Genomic DNA, 16,304 nt, shown 5'->3' with positions numbered 1-16,304 from the left:
ATTGGGCGCCGGGCTCACGTGTCACAACAACTGCACGGGAGCCCTGGAGAGAGCGAGACACCACGGAACAGAGCCAGCATGGGAGGGGAGTATAAGCTTTTTTATTTTATCCGGGCTGAGCGTGGGGTATGAGAAGGAGTTGTCCAAGCAGTGAACAACTTCTTTAAGTTCTTATCCTCATAAGAAAAAAAAATACAAAAATTCCAGCTAGCACTTTAAATTATATATTTTTTGTGTTGTGAAATTAATTCTTTTGTATTATTTATAGGAACAGCATGTGATGAGAACCTAAAATAAGTGATCAATTACCTCAAACAATGAAGGAAAAAACAAACTTACCTCACCAATATCTGTGGATACGCTAATGCAAGGAAATGAATGGACCCTACAACACAAGATATTTGGATAATCAAAAAACAAGTATTACAATTCAAATTGATTGATGTCACATACTTGTCATCAGTAGATTACTGTCAACGGTGGCTTCCCATCTGGCTCCTATGGGGTCAGGGATATGGAGGGGCCTGGTGATGAACAGTTCTGCCCCTAGCCCGACTTAAACTGTGTCTGTGTCCTTGGAACACACAGTCGAAAACATTGAGGGACTCATCCAAATTTGCAGGGTTGACCATCTTCCCCTCTCTGAAAGAGCAGAATTTGGACCACCACCTGCAATCCCTGTTTAGGTGCTGCTCCATGGGGAAACCAGCGAAAGGTTGGGGCCATGCAAGGATGCCGAGCTGCTACAGAAGGATTACCTCCTCAGACTCCAGCTGGGTGTACGATGGAGCCCAAGATCAGCTGCCTCATCCACTGCTATGCAAATGTAGAGAGTTCTCTCTGCAGGTATCATATGGAACCACTAAATAGGATGCTGGGAGTATAGTTCGTGCTGGCAGGGGACTCCTGAAGCTAGGTGTAAAGCATGCATGTCAAACTCTGGCCCATGGGCCAAATCTGACCCGCAACACCAGAACCACCACCCCCATGTGGGGCCCATTGTTCTGCATGGAGGACTATGTGGGGCCCATTGTTCTGCATGGAGGACTATGTGGGGCCCATTGTTCTGCATGGAGGACTATGTGGGGCCCATTGTTCTGCATGGAGGACTATGTGGGGCCCATTGTTCTGCATGGAGGACTATGTGGGGCCCATTGTTCTGCATGGAGGACTATGTGGGGGCCATTGTTCTGCATGGAGGACTATGTGGGGGCCATTGTTCTGCATGGAGGACTATGTGGGGGCCATTGTTCTGCATGGAGGACTATGTGGGGGCCATTGTTCTGCATGGAGGACTATGTGGGGGCCATTGTTCTGCATGGAGGACTATGTGGGGGCCATTGTTCTGCATGGAGGACTATGTGGGGGCCATTGTTCTGCATGGAGGACTATGTGGGGGCCATTGTTCTGCATGGAGGACTATGTGGGGGCCATTGTTCTGCATGGAGGACTATGTGGGGGCCATTGTTCTGCATGGAGGACTATGTGGGGGCCATTGTTCTGCATGGAGGACTATGTGGGGGCCATTGTTCTGCATGGAGGACTATGTGGGGGCCATTGTTCTGCATGGAGGACTATGTGGGGGCCATTGTTCTGCATGGAGGACTATGTGGGGGCCATTGTTCTGCATGGAGGACTATGTGGGGGCCATTGTTCTGCATGGAGGACTATGTGGGGGCCATTGTTCTGCATGGAGGACTATGTGGGGGCCATTGTTCTGCATGGAGGACTATGTGGGGGCCATTGTTCTGCATGGAGGACTATGTGGGGGCCATTGTTCTGCATGGAGGACTATGTGGGGGCCATTGTTCTGCATGGAGGACTATGTGGGGGCCATTGTTCTGCATGGAGGACTATGTGGGGGCCATTGTTCTGCATGGAGGACTATGTGGGGGCCATTGTTCTGCATGGAGGACTATGTGGGGGCCATTGTTCTGCATGGAGGACTATGTGGGGGCCATTGTTCTGCATGGAGGACTATGTGGGGGCCATTGTTCTGCATGGAGGACTATGTGGGGGCCATTGTTCTGCATGGAGGACTATGTGGGGGCCATTGTTCTGCATGGAGGACTATGTGGGGGCCATTGTTCTGCATGGAGGACTATGTGGGGGCCATTGTTCTGCATGGAGGACTATGTGGGGGCCATTGTTCTGCATGGAGGACTATGTGGGGGCCATTGTTCTGCATGGAGGACTATGTGGGGGCCATTGTTCTGCATGGAGGACTATGTGGGGGCCATTGTTCTGCATGGAGGACTATGTGGGGGCCATTGTTCTGCATGGAGGACTATGTGGGGGCCATTGTTCTGCATGGAGGACTATGTGGGGGCCATTGTTCTGCATGGAGGACTGTGTGGGGGCCATTGTTCTGCATGGAGGACTGTGTGGGGGCCATTGTTCTGCATGGAGGACTGTGTGGGGGCCATTGTTCTGCATGGAGGACTGTGTGGGGGCCATTGTTCTGCATGGAGGACTGTGTGGGGGCCATTGTTCTGCATGGAGGACTGTGTGGGGGCCATTGTTCTGCATGGAGGACTGTGTGGGGGCCATTGTTCTGCATGGAGGACTGTGTGGGGGCCATTGTTCTGCATGGAGGACTGTGTGGGGGCCATTGTTCTGCATGGAGGACTGTGTGGGGGCCATTGTTCTGCATGGAGGACTATGTGGGGGCCATTGTTCTGCATGGAGGACTATGTGGGGGCCATTGTTCTGCATGGAGGACTATGTGGGGGCCATTGTTCTGCATGGAGGACTATGTGGGGGCCATTGTTCTGCATGGAGGACTATGTGGGGGCCATTGTTCTGCATGGAGGACTATGTGGGGGCCATTGTTCTGCATGGAGGACTATGTGGGGGCCATTGTTCTGCATGGAGGACTATGTGGGGGCCATTGTTCTGCATGGAGGACTATGTGGGGGCCATTGTTCTGCATGGAGGACTATGTGGGGGCCATTGTTCTGCATGGAGGACTATGTGGGGGCCATTGTTCTGCATGGAGGACTATGTGGGGGCCATTGTTCTGCATGGAGGACTATGTGGGGGCCATTGTTCTGCATGGAGGACTATGTGGGGGCCATTGTTCTGCATGGAGGACTGTGTGGGGGCCATTGTTCTGCATGGAGGACTGTGTGGGGGCCATTGTTCTGCATGGAGGACTGTGTGGGGGCCATTGTTCTGCATGGAGGACTGTGTGGGGGCCATTGTTCTGCATGGAGGACTGTGTGGGGGCCATTGTTCTGCATGGAGGACTGTGTGGGGGCCATTGTTCTGCATGGAGGACTGTGTGGGGGCCATTGTTCTGCATGGAGGACTGTGTGGGGGCCATTGTTCTGCATGGAGGACTGTGTGGGGGCCATTGTTCTGCATGGAGGACTATGTGGGGGCCATTGTTCTGCATGGAGGACTATGTGGGGGCCATTGTTCTGCATGGAGGACTATGTGGGGGCCATTGTTCTGCATGGAGGACTGTGTGGGGGCCATTGTTCTGCATGGAGGACTGTGTGGGGGCCATTGTTCTGCATGGAGGACTGTGTGGGGGCCATTGTTCTGCATGGAGGACTGTGTGGGGGCCATTGTTCTGCATGGAGGACTGTGTGGGGGCCATTGTTCTGCATGGAGGACTGTGTGGGGGCCATTGTTCTGCATGGAGGACTGTGTGGGGGCCATTGTTCTGCATGGAGGACTGTGTGGGGGCCATTGTTCTGCATGGAGGACTGTGTGGGGGCCATTGTTCTGCATGGAGGACTGTGTGGGGGCCATTGTTCTGCATGGAGGACTGTGTGGGGGCCATTGTTCTGCATGGAGGACTGTGTGGGGGCCATTGTTCTGCATGGAGGACTGTGTGGGGGCCATTGTTCTGCATGGAGGACTGTGTGGGGGCCATTGTTCTGCATGGAGGACTGTGTGGGGGCCATTGTTCTGCATGGAGGACTGTGTGGGGGCCATTGTTCTGCATGGAGGACTGTGTGGGGGCCATTGTTCTGCATGGAGGACTGTGTGGGGGCCATTGTTCTGCATGGAGGACTGTGTGGGGGCCATTGTTCTGCATGGAGGACTGTGTGGGGGCCATTGTTCTGCATGGAGGACTGTGTGGGGGCCATTGTTCTGCATGGAGGACTGTGTGGGGGCCATTGTTCTGCATGGAGGACTGTGTGGGGGCCATTGTTCTGCATGGAGGACTGTGTGGGGGCCATTGTTCTGCATGGAGGACTGTGTGGGGGCCATTGTTCTGCATGGAGGACTGTGTGGGGGCCATTGTTCTGCATGGAGGACTGTGTGGGGGCCATTGTTCTGCATGGAGGACTATGTGGGGGCCATTGTTCTGCATGGAGGACTATGTGGGGGCCATTGTTCTGCATGGAGGACTATGTGGGGGCCATTGTTCTGCATGGAGGACTATGTGGGGGCCATTGTTCTGCATGGAGGACTATGTGGGGGCCATTGTTCTGCATGGAGGACTATGTGGGGGCCATTGTTCTGCATGGAGGACTATGTGGGGGCCATTGTTCTGCATGGAGGACTATGTGGGGGCCATTGTTCTGCATGGAGGACTATGTGGGGGCCATTGTTCTGCATGGAGGACTATGTGGGGGCCATTGTTCTGCATGGAGGACTATGTGGGGGCCATTGTTCTGCATGGAGGACTATGTGGGGGCCATTGTTCTGCATGGAGGACTATGTGGGGGCCATTGTTCTGCATGGAGGACTATGTGGGGGCCATTGTTCTGCATGGAGGACTATGTGGGGGCCATTGTTCTGCATGGAGGACTATGTGGGGGCCATTGTTCTGCATGGAGGACTATGTGGGGGCCATTGTTCTGCATGGAGGACTATGTGGGGGCCATTGTTCTGCATGGAGGACTATGTGGGGGCCATTGTTCTGCATGGAGGACTATGTGGGGGCCATTGTTCTGCATGGAGGACTATGTGGGGGCCATTGTTCTGCATGGAGGACTATGTGGGGGCCATTGTTCTGCATGGAGGACTATGTGGGGGCCATTGTTCTGCATGGAGGACTATGTGGGGGCCATTGTTCTGCATGGAGGACTATGTGGGGGCCATTGTTCTGCATGGAGGACTATGTGGGGGCCATTGTTCTGCATGGAGGACTATGTGGGGGCCATTGTTCTGCATGGAGGACTATGTGGGGGCCATTGTTCTGCATGGAGGACTATGTGGGGGCCATTGTTCTGCATGGAGGACTATGTGGGGGCCATTGTTCTGCATGGAGGACTATGTGGGGGCCATTGTTCTGCATGGAGGACTATGTGGGGGCCATTGTTCTGCATGGAGGACTATGTGGGGGCCATTGTTCTGCATGGAGGACTATGTGGGGGCCATTGTTCTGCATGGAGGACTATGTGGGGGCCATTGTTCTGCATGGAGGACTATGTGGGGGCCATTGTTCTGCATGGAGGACTATGTGGGGGCCATTGTTCTGCATGGAGGACTATGTGGGGGCCATTGTTCTGCATGGAGGACTATGTGGGGGCCATTGTTCTGCATGGAGGACTATGTGGGGGCCATTGTTCTGCATGGAGGACTATGTGGGGGCCATTGTTCTGCATGGAGGACTATGTGGGGGCCATTGTTCTGCATGGAGGACTATGTGGGGGCCATTGTTCTGCATGGAGGACTATGTGGGGGCCATTGTTCTGCATGGAGGACTATGTGGGGGCCATTGTTCTGCATGGAGGACTATGTGGGGGCCATTGTTCTGCATGGAGGACTATGTGGGGGCCATTGTTCTGCATGGAGGACTATGTGGGGGCCATTGTTCTGCATGGAGGACTATGTGGGGGCCATTGTTCTGCATGGAGGACTATGTGGGGGCCATTGTTCTGCATGGAGGACTATGTGGGGGCCATTGTTCTGCATGGAGGACTATGTGGGGGCCATTGTTCTGCATGGAGGACTATGTGGGGGCCATTGTTCTGCATGGAGGACTATGTGGGGGCCATTGTTCTGCATGGAGGACTATGTGGGGGCCATTGTTCTGCATGGAGGACTATGTGGGGGCCATTGTTCTGCATGGAGGACTATGTGGGGGCCATTGTTCTGCATGGAGGACTATGTGGGGGCCATTGTTCTGCATGGAGGACTATGTGGGGGCCATTATTCTGCATGGAGGACTATGTGGGGGCCATTATTCTGCATGGAGGACTATGTGGGGGCCATTATTCTGCATGGAGGACTATGTGGGGGCCATTATTCTGCATGGAGGACTATGTGGGGGCCATTATTCTGCATGGAGGACTATGTGGGGGCCATTGTTCTGCATGGAGGACTATGTGGGGGCCATTGTTCTGCATGGAGGACTATGTGGGGGCCATTGTTCTGCATGGAGGACTATGTGGGGGCCATTGTTCTGCATGGAGGACTATGTGGGGGCCATTGTTCTGCATGGAGGACTATGTGGGGGCCATTGTTCTGCATGGAGGACTATGTGGGGGCCATTGTTCTGCATGGAGGACTATGTGGGGGCCATTGTTCTGCATGGAGGACTATGTGGGGGCCATTGTTCTGCATGGAGGACTATGTGGGGGCCATTGTTCTGCATGGAGGACTATGTGGGGGCCATTGTTCTGCATGGAGGACTATGTGGGGGCCATTGTTCTGCATGGAGGACTATGTGGGGGCCATTGTTCTGCATGGAGGACTATGTGGGGGCCATTGTTCTGCATGGAGGACTATGTGGGGGCCATTGTTCTGCATGGAGGACTATGTGGGGGCCATTATTCTGCATGGAGGACTATGTGGGGGCCATTATTCTGCATGGAGGACTATGTGGGGGCCATTATTCTGCATGGAGGACTATGTGGGGGCCATTGTTCTGCATGGAGGACTATGTGGGGGCCATTGTTCTGCATGGAGGACTATGTGGGGGCCATTGTTCTGCATGGAGGACTATGTGGGGGCCATTGTTCTGCATGGAGGACTATGTGGGGGCCATTATTCTGCATGGAGGACTATGTGGGGGCCATTATTCTGCATGGAGGACTATGTGGGGGCCATTATTCTGCATGGAGGACTATGTGGGGGCCATTATTCTGCATGGAGGACTATGTGGGGGCCATTGTTCTGCATGGAGGACTATGTGGGGGCCATTATTCTGCATGGAGGACTATGTGGGGGCCATTATTCTGCATGGAGGACTATGTGGGGGCCATTATTCTGCATGGAGGACTATGTGGGGGCCATTGTTCTGCATGGAGGACTATGTGGGGGCCATTGTTCTGCATGGAGGACTATGTGGGGGCCATTGTTCTGCATGGAGGACTATGTGGGGGCCATTGTTCTGCATGGAGGACTATGTGGGGGCCATTATTCTGCATGGAGGACTATGTGGGGGCCATTATTCTGCATGGAGGACTATGTGGGGGCCATTATTCTTCATGGAGGACTATGTGGGGGCCATTATTCTGCATGGAGGACTATGTGGGGGCCATTGTTCTGCATGGAGGACTATGTGGGGGCCATTATTCTGCATGGAGGACTATGTGGGGGCCATTATTCTGCATGGAGGACTATGTGGGGGCCATTGTTCTGCATGGAGGACTATGTGGGGGCCATTGTTCTGCATGGAGGACTATGTGGGGGCCATTATTCTGCATGGAGGACTATGTGGGGGCCATTATTCTGCATGGAGGACTATGTGGGGGCCATTATTCTGCATGGAGGACTATGTGGGGGCCATTATTCTGCATGGAGGACTATGTGGGGGCCATTATTCTGCATGGAGGACTATGTGGGAGCCATTATTCTGCATGGAGGACTATGTGGGGGCCATTATTCTGCATGGAGGACTATGTGGGGGCCATTATTCTGCATGGAAGACTATGTGGGGCCATTATTCTGTATGGAAGACTATGTGGGGCCATTATTCTGTATGGAAGACTATGTGGGGCCATTATTCTGTATGGAGGACTATGTGGGGGCCATTATTCTGTATGGAAGACTATGTGGGGCCATTATTCTGTATGGAAGACTATGTGGGGCCATTATTCTATATGGAGGACTATGTGGGGGCCATTATTCTGTATGGAAGACTATGTGGGGCCATTATTCTGCATGGAGGACTATGTGGGGGCCATTGTTCTGCATGGAGGACTATGTGGGGGCCATTATTCTGTATGGAAGACTATGTGGGGCCATTATTCTGCATGGAAGACTATGTGGGGCCATTATTCTGTATGGAGGACTGTGTGGGGCCACTATACTGGTTGGCCTGCGACTAGGTTTAAGTTTTTCATTGTGGCCCTCAGTGTGTTGGAGTTTAACATCCCTGGTGTAAAGGCACTTGTAGTGGATGGCATGGTGCACAATGACTGCTATATACAGGGAACCTAGAGTCCTGAAGAGGGCTTTGATCTGGAGCTACATAGATAGGAAGTGGACCACTACAAACCATAGAGTGGCGCCAAAAAACAAAAAGCGGCCTACAATAATGAGATGACAAACATGGCTCCTCGAACATTGAAAACAGATTACTCAGTGACATGGCATGTGTTCATTTTCTATATTATAGGAATGCCAACTGTCATAAATAGGGTTGCTGTACGAAATTTCTGGGCTCTTTAGAGTGAAATTATAAGGGTCCCATTTCTAGATGTTTGGCGTCAGATATAGATCAGGTGATCAATGTATCAACTCTAACAATTGGCAAGTAATTTGTGGGAGGCAGTTCAATAGACACTTTCCATATAGGACAAGTCTTGGAATCAATAGGCTAACCAGTGAATATGCCAGTGGTTAAGGAATGGCACCTACACACGTAGTAGATTGCCTGCAGAGAATCTTTAGCAAATTGTGAATGCGTTAAAAAGATTTTATTACAGATTGTGTTACGAATTTCACCCTATATATTGCAAAAGGTGCAATCCTTGATGAATTCCACTACCAAGATTTGTTATTGGCTACATAGACATGGCGACACGGTGCAGATTTCCAAATTCGCACCACAGGTCAATTTACGCAGTAAGAATATGCACCTTGTGCATTTGCACTCTCGGTCTACGTATACAGAGTCATGCATTATTCTACATATCCAACACTTAGATGTGTATTTGCACTTTGTATACGGCAATTGGCTTACTCACAGGTAATCTTCTCGATGATCGCCTAAATTAGTTGATTACCTTGAGGATGTTATTCAAAATTATAAAAATACTGTATACAGAGTTTCTGATGCTATAGCCCCTTCCACTGAGGATGCTGGTGCTACCACAAAGTGTGTCAGAGGAGTTCACAAAAATGTTTTAATCCTCAACACATGGTCCTGAAGATCTAGTTGGAAGCCGGGCTCTCATTTAGACAGCATGTGTGTAATACGCAGCTATTCAACAGCATCATTAGAAATGAATAACAAAGGACTTTCCTATTAATTATTATTATTTGCCAATTTTGCAGAAAGCACACAGCCAGTCACAACAAGCAAGCCACTTGCAATTAATTTTGAATAAATGATACAGCGGAATGCTGTAGGGGTGGGCAGTGTGTCAGACACAGGGGTGGGCGGTGTGCGCTTCATGTGCCCGTTCCATTATATGAGCAGTGTATCCTAGAAAGGTCTAATGCGTGTGCGCTTTTTCTTCCAGTAAAAACAAAATTTGCAAACGAGTCTCATAACAGAGCCTCCGAAATAAATGTGCACTTAGCCCAACGTGTAAAGTGGACACCATTAAAATAAAAATCCAAGGCCTCACAGAGCACTGAACCACCGCTGCTTTACCACTTCAGAGCCATATAAAACAATGGCTCCAATTCATGTCTGTTTTCTCAAGTTTTTTGGCATAGTAAAACACACTCAAATGTTGCAACATTTGTGATGCTAGCTTTCCCAAAATGGGTAGAGCATAAGTGGTATAGTGCATGACAAAGCCCATCTACCCAATTCCTCAAAATTTACTCTACTGTAGTGGCGTAAATGTCACCAGCAATGCACTCAGGTCCCTGGCTGGAGTAATATTTCTGGTGGAGGTACAAGCCAGTTTTAAGATGTGCCTAATTCATTAGGTGTTGTGTGTCTCTTAATGAATTAGGCCACGGCCCCACTATCAGTATTCGGTCAGTATTAATTCTCAGGAGTGGGAACCAAAACCAGGTAAGGAACAATCAGAGAAAAGGTAGAATAGAAACAAGTCACCAATTCTGCATTTATCACCCACTCCTGAGAAAAAATACTGACCAAATACTGATAGTGGGGCTGTAGCCTTAGGCACGTCAAACTCCAGCAGTTCCGTTCATGAAGACTGGCATGCACAACACTTGTGGAGAATAGCAGCACTAACACAATAGCGCCACTGAAGGAGGCAAGTATACATTGGTTTGTTTGTCTTTTTTGGGGTCTGAACTGAGTAAGCAGGTCAACTGCTTTAACCAAAACATAAGTAGCCCTTTAGTGACATTGTTAGGGCTGACATGCCCACTCACATGATGATCACCGTGCATAAATGTACCTAAATAAGGCACGATAACAGTGCGGCCCTCGGACTATAAAAGGTTGGGCACCCCTGCACTAAATTATTCTACATTAACCCCACTGAGGGTACAAATCTTCAGATTTGCATTCTCATTTTTTCATCTATTTTTTTTCAAAGAGCCATAACTGTTATTTTGCATTTTTTTTTTTAAATTTTAAAATAGTTCTTTACTTTTCACTTTTTTCTTTAGTCTTTAAATCGCTCATATTATATAATGCAATCTCTTATGAAACAGGAGAACGAATATGGCAGTGACAGGGCCTTGAGCAGTCCTCCAGCTGCCATGGCAACCCTTCACCACCCCACAATCATGTCAAGAGCCAATGGGCGCCCAAACAAATGCCCGGGCTGGATGGCAGCACTTAAAGGACTTTACTCATCTCTACTTCACAGGCATGCTCAGTGAGCAGACAAGTTGTCTCACTGAAAACGCACTGAACTTTGCATGCTTTAAAACAGTGTTTCCCAAATAGATCACGTTTTCAGGATTTCCTCAGTATTGCCCAGGTGAGGGTATTACCATCAAGGCAACACAAGTTGCCACAGGTTCTTTCATCTTGTGAAATACTAAAGAAATCCTGAAAACATGATCTGTTGAGGGCCGTGAGGACTGGAGTTTGGGAAACCCTATCCTAGAAGAAAAAAAAAAAAAGGTGTGCACAAAATCTAAAAAAATACAACGCAGAGTGCGCAGTCGAGCGGTGCGTGTGTTTTCACTGGGGGAGGGAAGTCAAGATCACAATCACTCGGCATTGACTTACCTGCCTGAAGTGCAAAAGGATTAGGGTGCTTTCACATAGCGTTCCGTGTCCCCGTCAGGGCATACATCCTAAAATTCCCCGCAAAACGGGGGCTGGACGTATGCTCTGACAGGGCCATAGACCGCAATGGTAACATAGTAACAGTCTTCCTTCAACCTTAAAATCGAAGTCCATCTAGCTCTGCCGTGCACTTTTTTCGGGAGTGTACGCCCAAAGGAGGCTATGACCCTGTCAAAGCATACGTCCGGCCCCAATGTTGCGGGGAATTTTAGGACGTATGCCCCGACGGGGACACAACGCTATGTGAAAGCACCCTTAGGCTACTAAGAGAATCTGTTGGGGGATGGGGGTGGGGGAAGAGGAGTCTGGAGTGCTCCTTACCAATTAGATGGTTGGATGATCTGCCAACAAATGTGTATGGGTGCCTTTAGATAGCAGTCAAAATAACGTGATTGGTAGGAGCCAACGCTAATCGCTAGTTAGAGGGTTGAGCTTTTTATTTTACCTTATGACATATGTGACCACAATATAAAATTATGTTTTTCTTCAATTATCACTTGGATACCACATATTTCCTTTACTAGTAATTAATTAAAATCATATATATTTAAAGTAACTCATGTGTTTGGTCAGCTTTAGACTATACACACACAGATATGGTTCTGTATGCACCTAACCTGTAAGTCATCTTCTCATGCGGGAGGCTAAACTTTTGGTAGACAAACATTATGACATTTCTCCGTTAACAGACTGCCATTTATTTCAGCTGCCAATAAATTCACACACAGAATTCACTATGCCTCTAATCTATCAATCCAGAGGGGTCAGCCGCTACGTCGATGCCTCCACATTGTGGCAGTCACTGCACTAGCTACCCATTCACTACTGAGTACAATATAAACTCATCTCTCTCACCCACAAAGCTATTCACAGTTCTGTACCACCCTATATCTGCTCCATCATTGGTCTATCATTGTACCCATGCTCTCAGTTCTGTAATTGATCAAAAAACTAAACATCGTCCAGAATCCAAACCTATTTCTGTCTATAGGACTTCTCTTGTGCTGTGCCAGTTTTCTTGAATGCACTACCCCAGACTATTAATACCTAGCCTCCACATTTTTAAAATACATCTCGTTAGACAGGTCTATCTCTTCACCAATCTTACTTCCCCTTTCCTAGTTTTCTTCAGAATCTGTTCCCTACTGCTCATCTGTCTCCATACCCTTTAAGCACCCAATAGCACACTGTAACTGTGCTTCGATACTTTCTGGTGACCAGATCATGCAACTTATTTGAAATGCCCTATTATAATGATGGCTGGACCATACATGACAAGCACTTCCAACCCACTGTGTCCCCCTCTATATCCTTACAGGTTGTAAGCTTGCGAGCAGAGCCCGCACTCCTCCTGTAACTTTTGAACTGTGTGTTACTGAATAATAGATCTCAATTGTAAAATGCTGTGGAATATGTTGGTGCTAAATAAATATATTTTTAAATAAAAAATAAAATAAAAGTTAAACCAAAATAAATACCTACATTAAACAATTTATCTGCCAGATACCTACATGATTTTTACTTCACTGAATTTCATTTAATTTTGAATCATTTATTTTATCCATACCTTATTGCGTCACTTAACCTGGAATTAAAGAAGATCAAAAATTTTCGACAATCCTACAAAAAAAAAAAAAACAGATTTACTTTTCACACTTGCAAATGTCGTTTACAACTGCGGTGCTGTTACTACGATGTGGTTTACATAGTCCAGAGAAAAAGTTTGATTTGAAAGATCAGAACATAAAATTAGATAACTATGACCTCAGATGAGGAACAAATGGGAAATTACACGGTCATTATTTAACTAGTTCAAGACCAGGTCATTTCCACCCGCTAATCACCAGGCACATTTTCCATTTTTATTCAATACATGCAGTTTAAAAGCGCTGCAAAATTTTTATTGCATTTGGATATTCAAGTGATTTTTGCATTTTTTTTTTTTTTCAGGAAATAGATTGTGTCATTCAAAAGTATCATAGGATGTATCAGAAGTAGGAAAAACATTTTAAGTGCGGCAAAATTGTGAAAAACGCAAGTCCGTAAATTTTTTTGGGATTTTTGTTTTTTCAGCATTCATTATACGATATGATTACGAATGATACCAAACATGCATATATTTTTATTTAAATGGTTAAAAAATAATAATAAAAAAAAAAAAAATGTGCTCGTGTCATTATTTTCCAAACACCAATAACGTTTTCAATTTTCAATCAATGGAGCTGTGTGAGGGCTGGTTTCTTTTCAGCCCTGAGCCAACGTTTTTACGTTTTACAGACACCATTTTGGGGTAGATATGACTTTTTGATCTCCTATTCCTTTTTTTTTTTGCTGCCGAAAACAGCAGTTCAAACATTTAGATTTTTCTTCTCATTACAGCAGTTACCAATTAAGTTAATTCTTTTCTGATTGGTAATTAATTGGACTTTTATGGACGTGTGGACATATGTGTATATTTTTTTAAAAGGGAAAAAAGTCAAAAGAAAAAGTATAATAGGAATACATGCACGACTTCTGAATTTTTTACCCACTCCTAGTTTCGCATGTCTCACACTGGTAACACATTATATATAGCTCTGGTGGCAGATTCTCATACAGATCAATGTCCGGCCCATAGTTCTGAACAGCTCATTTACATATAAGAAAAATGTGGATTTCTCTAGAATAAGACAACGGATCACAGATATCAGGGCATCATTTTATTCAGCTTGCTACGACCTACATACCAATGTGGACGACTTAGCATGGTTGATCCTACGGAGACTCCATTTAAGCTAGCTTTATGGCCACTTTCTCATGAATTTGCCATATTTGTTATCACTATTATTAAATAAGCCATCTATAAAAAGTTTTTGGGACATCCTAAGCTTTGGAAACTTGGAAAGATTTAAATGATTTTCTTAAGAAAAAAACCCCACTAATACAGACTTACACTTTCAAATACAACAAAATATGTAAGAAGCAGTAACAGAGAACATGGAAAATACCGTTTCAAAATCCTCTTCAGTGATGGCTGTGAAGGCTTCAGCAAATAAACTATCTTCAAACCACTTTTGAGCAACCTTAGCTCTCATCTTTTTCGAAGTCATTCTAAACAGAACTTCAGTTATACCAACTTGAATGTCATAGTCTAAATTGAACAAAAGTAAAACACAATACAATGTATTTCCCAAGTGAAAGTAATATAAGCTAGAAATGTACAATTTATATAGACATAAAATCTAGTACAAAAATAAAAGGTTTCCAACACATTTTTCATACAGAATGGCCCTAGACTGCTAGTCTAATGGTTCTTTGGCCAACAGATATCTTTTCCAACTTCCAATGAATGCTCATCTCTGCCTAACAATTATGTGGACAGAAATTTACTGTCAAACACCTGTCAATGGCTTATCTACCGTAAGAACAAAAAAAGGAATGGGAATTGAAATTTCAACTGCATGATTATTGTCTACATTGACAGAGAAGAGTCAGGTGACCACCAGAAATACAAAAACTCATGCGGAACATGGGGAGGGGAAAGTGGGTAGGAAAAAAAAAAAAACCTCCACCGACCGCAAATCAATTTCCATACGGATATGCCTGTCCACAAAGATAATGGAGATTGATTTTAGATTAAAGAGTTTATCCACTACTTTATCATTGGTAGGTCGTCAATGTCTGATCGATCAGGGTCCGACACCCGGAACCCCCGCCGATTACCTGTTCTGTGTCGAACGGAAATGCTAAATTGAGGAGCTGCTCCATCTTCTGATAGTGGCCACGGCGGTGTACTGCAAATCCAGCTCCTATTGATTTGAATTGGAGGCGGAATACAGTAGCCAGCCACGGCCACTATCAGAACACTGAGCAGCTCCGCAATTAAGCATTTCCAGCCAGTGGCTGCCGCCACTGAAAATAGCTGATCGGCGGGGGGTGCTGGGTGTCGGACCCCAACCGATCAGACATTGATGACCTATCCTAAAGAGAAGTCATCAATGATAAAGTAGTGGACAACCGCTTTAAGGCTCTACGTTATTTTCTAAAGCAGTTTAGGAAAAAAAAAAAAGTTATCCGATTGGTTGGCATAAGTAATTGCTACACTTTTCCGCTGCACTTTCTAAATCTATTGAGGAGGAGTATATAGAAATAGTATACCTCCAACTTCAAACAGTTTTCTTGCCAAGCTTTGCCTGCAGAAAAGATATTTAAGATGTGAACAATTTTGGCATCTTTAAATAATCAGATGCTAACAAATCGTAAAAATAATCTCCCTCGTTTTAAAATCTCTAAATCACACTACTATTCCTATAAACTACCAAACGTGGTTTAGTTTTCCAACAGCACTTGCATAAAAACAAAAAAAATGTAAATAAAACTTTCCCAATTCAGGAAAAAAAAAAAAAAACATTTAGAAAGAAAACCTAACAGCAGCCTCTGATATCAGCTAAATGATTAATTTGAGAAATTAAGTAATTAAGATACTGTTGGGGATCATGAGCTCAGTAGTGTGATCATTAAAAGGGTTATCCAGTCTTAGGCTATATGTGCGCTGTGAGGATTCTCTGGTGCCGGGAAAAGTGGACACATGACCACAAGTATGTGAATTGCATACATGCAATAACGTGCCTACTAGACGTGCGTGGCCTTGCTCAATGCAAGAGTATTGAGCGAGGCCAAAGGCATCTAGTTAGCATGTGGCCGGAAGTATGCAAATCGCATAATTGCAGTTACATAACTGCCCACTCACTCCCAGCACCGGAGAATTCCCACAGCGAAAGTGATGTGAGGATTCACAAGTCTGCAGTCAGAGTAACTGCAGACTTGTACCCTAAGGCTGGATAACCCCTATAATTGCTTACATTAGGTCCAACAAGTATACATAGGTTTCAAATTAGGCCATCACTCAATAGAACTTCATGATGGTATATTACCAAGTTGTAAGATATACAAGACAGATCACTTAATTTAAATAAATTACTTTAGCTTCAAAGCTGCCTTTGGTGGTGATTGCAGTAAGCCA

At 46.4% G+C, this 16,304-nt stretch overlaps 1 protein-coding gene across 1 annotated transcript in view; it reads right to left on the bottom strand.

Moving 5' to 3' along the window:
* The window catches only part of SYCP2L (synaptonemal complex protein 2 like), a 250,185-nt gene that overhangs the window by 140,686 nt on the left and 93,195 nt on the right, over positions 1–16,304 (bottom strand). Inside the window, exons 9-12 of the mRNA XM_073676941.1 lie at positions 15,440–15,474; positions 14,290–14,432; positions 12,870–12,922; positions 340–385 (exon numbers count right to left, since the gene is read on the bottom strand). Coding sequence (XP_073533042.1) covers positions 340–385; positions 12,870–12,922; positions 14,290–14,432; positions 15,440–15,474 — 277 coding nt within the window. The remainder of the gene's footprint in view (positions 1–339; positions 386–12,869; positions 12,923–14,289; positions 14,433–15,439; positions 15,475–16,304) is intronic.

Source organism: Phyllobates terribilis, unplaced genomic scaffold, assembly GCF_046119375.1.
Source record: "Phyllobates terribilis strain yellow unplaced genomic scaffold, ASM4611937v1 Scaffold_4__5_contigs__length_816908805, whole genome shotgun sequence".
NCBI lineage: Eukaryota > Metazoa > Chordata > Amphibia > Anura > Dendrobatidae > Phyllobates > Phyllobates terribilis.
The sequence above is the reverse complement of the archived record's forward strand: the minus strand, read 5'-3'. Positions and strand labels throughout refer to the sequence as shown.